General features: G+C 45.2%; 1 protein-coding gene across 2 annotated transcripts in view; it reads left to right on the top strand.

Annotated features, from left to right (window-relative positions):
• The window catches only part of ephb6 (eph receptor B6), a 27,291-nt gene extending 20,314 nt beyond the window's left edge, over positions 1-6,977 (top strand). Inside the window, exons 8-19 of one of the 2 annotated variants that reach the window (XM_076154804.1) lie at positions 238-319; positions 1,262-1,386; positions 1,510-1,672; positions 2,041-2,155; positions 2,283-2,338; positions 2,439-2,555; positions 2,659-2,906; positions 3,000-3,218; positions 3,297-3,446; positions 3,694-3,878; positions 4,665-4,823; positions 5,622-6,977. In XM_076154804.1, the coding sequence (XP_076010919.1) occupies positions 238-319; positions 1,262-1,386; positions 1,510-1,672; positions 2,041-2,155; positions 2,283-2,338; positions 2,439-2,555; positions 2,659-2,906; positions 3,000-3,218; positions 3,297-3,446; positions 3,694-3,878; positions 4,665-4,823; positions 5,622-5,727 (1,725 nt within the window). In that variant the 3' untranslated portion in view covers positions 5,728-6,977. Of the gene's footprint in view, positions 1-237; positions 320-1,261; positions 1,387-1,509; positions 1,673-2,040; positions 2,156-2,282; positions 2,339-2,438; positions 2,556-2,658; positions 2,907-2,999; positions 3,447-3,693; positions 3,879-4,664; positions 4,824-5,621 lie in introns of both variants that reach the window. The other variant, XM_076154805.1, reaches the window with a different exon arrangement.
• Positions 6,978-7,433: the final 456 nt, after the last annotated feature.

Below are 7,433 nucleotides of genomic sequence, written 5' to 3'. Positions count from 1 at the left end.
ATATCAGTTGTACTAATAGCTCTACATTAGCAAATACGCAGAAGCATTTATTATTTAGTTGGGCATAGCTTCACCAAATCATATCTTATTTCTTATTCATTCGTGACAATGGGAAATGGATTTCCCATTTACTGCTGTTTGTCGACTGGCCGACATCGCCAACGCTGCAAATGTCAGGCCAGACACTGAAGAATGTGGAAAGAGAGGGTTTATGGTGTGTTTTCATTTTCCTGGCAGGTGCAAGCCATGAATGAGGTGTCAGCTCTGAGTCCTTTCCCACCTCGATACACAAGCATCAATTTCACAACAAGCCAGTCAGGTGAGTACGGCAGAGTGAACATGAAGGGGACAAGATGAAGGAGAAGAGCTTGGATCAGGATGTTTGGGTGTTATAGATCAAGTACTTTGTGTGTGTGTGTGTGTGTGTGTGTGTGTGTGTGTGTGTGTGTGTGTGTGTGTGTGTGTGTGTGTGTGTGTGTGTCCGGGGTTTCTCTCTCTCTCTCTCTCTCTCTCTCGCTGTCTTTGTCTTTCCTTTTCTTGCTTCCATTCTGGGCGGGAGGTTGCCCGAGGTTACGATCTCCTGTCATCTCCCATTATAGTCACTGGAAGGAGAAAGGGACAAATTAGAGAGAAAAAGAGAAAAGGAAGTAAGACAGAAAGTAAACCAGTAAAGATGAGGGGAGGAGAATGGGACATTGTTGCTCGGGCAGCATATGCTGTTATACAATTTTCCAGGAAATTTAACAAGATTAATTAGTGCTCTCTGTTAAGTTTAATTATATAAAATCTTTTTGTGTGTGCTGGCAGTGACAGAAAGCCCGTCTATTGTTGAAACCAATGGAAAGCTGGAAAGTTCAACTGGTCTGGTCAGCCAGTACAGAACATGTAATGAGATCCTGCATGCCGCTCCATTAAACTGTCTTTGCTTTGTGCTATATTAAATTTCATCTACAAGTTCTACAATACTGCCCCCGTGTGGTCACACTCACATCAACACAACCGTTGGTGTATTCTTTTCATCTTGGCCTTTGCGTAGGTTAAACAATATAGGATTACCTCATTGGGAAACTCTACCTTAAAACTGGTGACATCACACTTAAGTACAGAAATTTAAGAAGCCAATATATTTGAGTATCAAGAGGTCATTATGAAGACGACCAGACTGAAGAATGACCAACATCCTCAAAGATGGAGCTGCAAGGTTCCTTTTGTTAACCATCACTGTAACTGATCCACCATTCTCATCTGTTTTCTCCCACAGTTCCCAGTACAGTACCCATGATGCACCAGCTGAGCCGCGCCCCGGACTCCATCACTCTCTCGTGGCCGCAACCAGACAGGCCTAACGGAGAAATCCTGGAGTACCAACTGAGATACTACGACAAGGTATGCACAGAAACTGGACACACGAGTGTATGGGGGCGAACAGACACACACACAGACACATATACTGGCTCTGATACTCAGCAAAAGCAAACCAGCAGTCATTCCTGTTCCTCTTTTCCTCAGGGTTCAGATGATGACAGTGCAGTGAGTGTGTATAGTGAGACCAACACAGTGACGGTGAACTCGCTGGTGCCCGGCTCCATCTACGCCTTCCAGATCAGAGCGCGCAACGAGAGAGGCTACGGCCCCTTCAGCGACACCATCTACTTCACCACACTGCCTCTGGGTAGGAACGTTTAAAACAAACACCTGGAACTTGTTCACAGTGGTGCAAAGTGTTTCAGTCATCTGTATCAGTTCAAATGTTTTAGTTAACAGATAACAGAAGTGGGGAAATGTGTTTTGGGCAGAACACCTCAATGACGATGAGATGGAAAAATGCTTCCTATGAGTCATGTTTTTGTTCTTGGCTCTGAGTGAGATCATAAGGTCGTGAACAGTCCAAAAAAAGTAAATATAGACTTTTGCTGAGGTAGGAATACTGGAAATGGACATGGACATTACTCACGAGGACATTGGATTACTTGTATATGGTATGCATTGCATCTATTCTATTGCAAGTTCAAGTTGAGTGTTTGTGATTTCTCTGCACAGAGGAGCATTCACAGCAGATCCAGAATCGGCTCCCCCTGCTGGTGGGTTCGGTGATGGGCGGGGCAGCGTTCCTCCTTGTTGTGGCAGCGATTATAGTCGTGGTTGTTTTTCGAAGGTAGGCGGTCTATATACCAATTATCAGACGCAGTGTGTTTTTAAATAATAAATGCATACACACACACACACACACACACACATACGCACACACACACAAACACACTGCGTTTGCTTTTTCTTGGCAGTAAGAGGAGGGAGAGTCCATACAGTGACAGGCTGCAGAGGTACATCAGTAACCGTGGTGAGCAAACGTTTCCTTTGATGTGAGATGTTCCGAGTATTCAGGGAAATTTGGCACAAAACTCCGGTCTGGGAATTGAATCAGTGTGTTGTTGTTCCAGGTGGAGTTAAGTATTACGTTGACCCATCCACTTACGAGGACCCCGGTGAGGCGGTGAAAGAGTTTGCCCGTGAGATTGACCCCACTCACCTTAAGATTGAGGAAGTGATTGGTGCAGGTGAAAATTTTTTTTTATTTTGATGCACTGCTTTGGTGTGATGTCATATCTCGCAGCACACAGGAATCCTTCTCCTCCTCCTCCTCTTCTTCTTCCCTTCCAGCTCAGTTTGGGGAGGTTTGTCGAGGCCGCTACCGTCCGCTGGGCCGCAGGGAGGTCCTGGTGGCAGTGAAGACTCTACGCTGGGGGGCGTCTGACAGAGAGAGGGGAATGTTCCTGAGTGAAGCAGGGGTCATGGGCCAGTTTGACCACCCCAATGTGCTGAAGCTGGAGGGTGTGATCACTCGCAGCTCCCCAGAGCGGATCATCACCGAGTTCATGGAGAATGGGCCCTTGGATGCCTTCCTCCGGGTGAGGCTCAAACACATCTGCAATGTGTGTCACTGATCCCGAAGCTAGTTTGCTAATTCTCTCCATGTGTGCTCTGACATCCCTGCGCTTCAGGACAATGAGGGCCAGTTCAGCGTTCTCCAGCTGGTAGGGATGCTCCGGGGAGTGGGTGCAGGGATGCGTTACCTCTCCGAGAGGAATTTTGTCCACCGGGACTTGGCAGCAAGAAATGTGCTGGTCAACTCAAACCTGGTCTGTAAGGTGTCAGATTTTGGCCTGTCACGACTGATGAGGGGCCTGGACCACAACATACCGACATACACTGCTTCACTCGTACGTACCGGGGTACTGGGAATTGCGGTTTCAGTGATTGTGTCATCGTTTAATGCCTCCTCTGTCTTCCTCCATCAGGGCAGTAAGATTCCTGTGCGGTGGACGGCACCGGAAGCCTTTCAGCATCGCAAATTCAGCTCAGCTAGTGATGCCTGGAGCTTCGGTATATTGATGTGGGAAGTGATGTCATATGGCGAGAGACCATACTGGGACATGAGCAATCAGGAGGTGAGTCTGGATGAGAATGTTGCCAGATGCCTGAAGAAAGTACGAGAAACTAACCCCTCTACTAGATATGTGCAATTAGTAAAATGTACAATATTCATTTAGAATACTATTACACCCTATTAGTACTTCAATGATTTGTTGAATATGTCAGTGCTCTTTACACGTCTAAAAGGTGACACACAGACTAATCTCTCTCTCTCACACTCTCTTTCACAAACTCTCTCTCTCTTTCTCTCTCTCTCTCTAGGTGATGAAAGCAGTAGCAGACCAGTATCGACTCCCTGCCCCCCAGAGCTGCCCCCCAGCCCTACATTCACTGATGCTGCAGTGCTGGCAGGCTGACAGAGGGGATCGGCCGGGCTTTGACACGCTCTTGTCCTCGTTGGATCGACTCATCAGGCACCCTGCCTCTCTCAAGTCTGAGCCGACTCGGTGAGACGGCTGCAGCTCCTGGCAAATGCTGGTGTCAGACATACCTTCTGTTTGAGAACATAGAGTATAGGAGCAAGATGTGCTGCGGAAAATATAGGCAGTATAACTGTGGACAGGAGCAAGCATATAGATGCCTAACATTGATAAAATAAACCAATAAACAATAAACCTTTTTGAGCCGATGTAAAGTAGTGAAAAAGATGTCATCGAATTCAATTTAAACCATAAAACACCACACAAAGCAGCATACAGCTGAAGCCCAAGCTCGATTCATTCAACAATGTGGAGATTTCTGCATCACAGAGCTCCATTTTTGGTCTTTCTCAACAGGTTTCCACCCACAAGGGTCCTCATTAATGCCTCCAGACTGTTTAACATATCAGCACAAACATATGAGAGCAAGGTGTGTCACTGTTGTGTGTAACCATCTCTTCAGACAGAATGTGGAAAATGTTCACTCAGCTGAAGCTGTTGAGATGGAGGGAGATATCGCCACAGTTTGAGGATGACAGTTCAGACAGACTTATGACTTTGTGTTTTTTCGGGGAGTATTGCCAAAGACGTCGGCAAGCATTTCCAGCTGGAGCTCCATTCTGGCTCTGTCAGAGTGCAGGGGGAGGTGTATTTATCTCTTCAAAGTGCTGCTCTCTGACGGCTATTTGACAGGAATGTGCGGCGGCGGTGCCAACAGGTGGTGCTGCAGTACCCCAGAGTCCCAGCTTCTGGAGTTGATGCACACTTGTGAATGCTAATGGATCATTTTTTTGACATTTTCTTCCTGTACAGAAGCTCCTCTCAGCCGCTGCTCAGCCCCTCATCCACAGACCTGTCATCAGTGGCAACCGTCAGTGATTGGCTGAAGGCGCTGAGGATGGAGAGATATGAGGACGAGTTTGAACAGGCACATCTGGACTCATTAGACAGAGTCAGCAGGCTCACTATGGAGTGAGTATACTGGGACTTCTGATGAACATTCTGCGTCGCTTTACCAAAGCACACTTACACACACACTGTAAGCACAATATGAAATCAGACTGAAACATATCTGATCATTCACTCTGACCAAGAACATATATTTATGATATGATATGATTATGATCTCATGGATATGTGTTACTCCTTGTTATTTCTCGCTGGCACATCAGAAACTTCAACATCCAATATTGAACATTAGCTGCTGAAATATTGAATGAAAGAAGCCACAGAAACTGCCAACTGTTCAATCCTGAATGTCAGTGCATGAATACACCAGCAAGAAAACCAGACCCTCCAACCCTGCATCCTCCACGTAACACCTCTTTTTAACTATATGTTGACGTGTCAGGTTGGCGAGAGGTGGAGTTACTCTAAAAGACTGATGAGGTCACCAAACTATACATACATGTATTTTAATGTGTTGTCTTGCCCTCTCGGCTGCAACAACCCCATATGACAACATGGTCTGTGCAGACCAACACAATCCTGAGGAGAGGCTAATAATCAGCCAACAGAAGTGAAAACACCTGTTTGGGTGTCACATAGTTGTGCAGGGCCTTGAGGCAAGTTCTAGGATTCTGTGGAAATCTTCTCACCCAGCATTCTGGCATGGACTGAAACAGGTTACTACCTGAAAAATAGGGAAACGGTCAGAAAAAAGGCTAAAATGATATGCTTTGGGAGTTGAACTTAAATATCCAGAAGAACTGGATAGTGAGGTCACATGGAAAGTCTTGGACTAAAAGCTGTGTGTGCTCTGTTCCTCAGTGATGTCCAGAATCTTGGGGTGAACCTGTTGGGCCACCAGAAGAAAATAGTCAGCGCAGCCCAACAGCTCAGGGCCTATCTGATGCACGGCCAGGTGGAGGTGTGACGGCTGTGCTGGGGATTCGTCTGCTTTCACATTCCTCTGCTTGTTGTGTCTGGTTACTGCGACAGATGAAGCACATGTATGCCAAAACAAAAAGGGAATCAGCGTTTGTTTAAATGTTGCTGTATTTTCCAATAACCAGAAGGGGTGAACAAGTTTATTGAACTTTTCTGACCAATCACTCACATAACAGAGGTGAAATGCACTATGGGAGCTTGAGTCCCGGTCAGGGAGTTGCTTTGGAGGAGGAGGACTTTTTAAGAGTCCGTCCTGTTTTTCACTAATTTCACTTTATTGTCGTTTGCCTTCATGTCTCGTCACCCTGCTGAAGTCAAACCTCTCCCCTTCTCCTCTCTCCCATAGTCTCACTCAGTTTGTCTCACTGATGCTCCTGCATCTTTTACACCGACCCCCCCTCCCCTCACTGAGAACTATGAACTATGAAAACATATTTTGTGTGGAAATACCTGTGGAGATCTCTCCTCACAAAGAATTGCGTGAGGACAATCAAAGCCTTTTTCAAAACCTTTTTCTGAGTTTTGTGTAAAGTCACAGCACTTCCTCTCTTTAATTGAAGCCAAATGCTGAAAACTGTCGGTAAAAGGCTTCGCTACCTTGAAGCTTTGATGGTTTGACCATTCAGAAAAGCTGTTTGTTCAGTGTCATCATGGCAAAAAGTGTTCAGCCATCATTTCAAAAGCAATACAGCAAAGCCAGATGGTAGATATGAATCAATGCACTCAAACTACAACTAAATAAAAAGACCATCAGTTTAATGGAGTTTGTGCTTCTATAAGCTGGTGTGTTTGTAGACATATCCAGAGTCTGACTGTAGTGCTCACAGTAGGGCGATATGCTTCTAAATTCACCTCAATTGCAAACACGAGCGTCCATCTGGGACAGTGATAGAGGAGCAGATGCCTTCACGTGTACATTTCACACCTCACTTCTTTTGGTAGGATCGCGAGAGGGAAAGCCACTGAGTCATTTAAAGTGTGTGAATGTGTGAAATGGGTTAGATGGATGATATGTGATGTGATTTACACTTGAAGGTAGGAGGCGTAATGCTTTGTATGTATGTGTGTGTCTGTATAGAATGTGCGCTGTGTAAGAGGCTGTGTGTGTGTGTGTGTGTGTGTGTGTGTGTGTGTGTGTGTGTGTGTGTGTGTGTTTTGATGACCAGTGTGTCAGGCTACACACACAATTATCTGTCTTTCTATGTATTTGAGTGTTCACCACTATTCCATAATTGTGCAAATTTGTAAAATAAATGATTTTATTTAAATTGTTGCACATGGTTCTTCTTTTATATTTTCACTTTTTCAGTTTTATTTGAACTTGTCTTTGCAGCAGCTTTCAGTCTGCACATTTAGGGATCTTTGATTGTGGATCATTTCCCAATATTACATCATCCCTCTGTTCTTGTTTGTATTTGCTGATCTGTGTTATTTTTGTTTTATTTTCCATTTGTGTTTGCGTGGTTTATCCTGAAACCTGTTCTGTGCTGCTGCTCTGTGGGGCAGGACGGCTCTGTATCATAGAGCGTCTCTGATAGAAACCCTGCTCAGACTGATGGAGTGGCACTTCAAATAACACAGTTGATCATAATGGTGTTACTTTGTATGCTGTTCAAACTGTGCCATTGTCTTTAAAACATAATGCTTCATGCTTCACATTCCCTCACCCGATTTCACTCTGTACACCTTTAA

The sequence above is a fragment of the Genypterus blacodes genome, unplaced genomic scaffold, assembly GCF_046128005.1.
Source record: "Genypterus blacodes isolate CSIRO-AG114 ecotype Tasmania unplaced genomic scaffold, CSIRO-AGI_Gbla_v1 ptg000063l_1, whole genome shotgun sequence".
Lineage (NCBI taxonomy): Eukaryota > Metazoa > Chordata > Actinopteri > Ophidiiformes > Ophidiidae > Genypterus > Genypterus blacodes.
The sequence above is the reverse complement of the archived record's forward strand: the minus strand, read 5'-3'. Positions and strand labels throughout refer to the sequence as shown.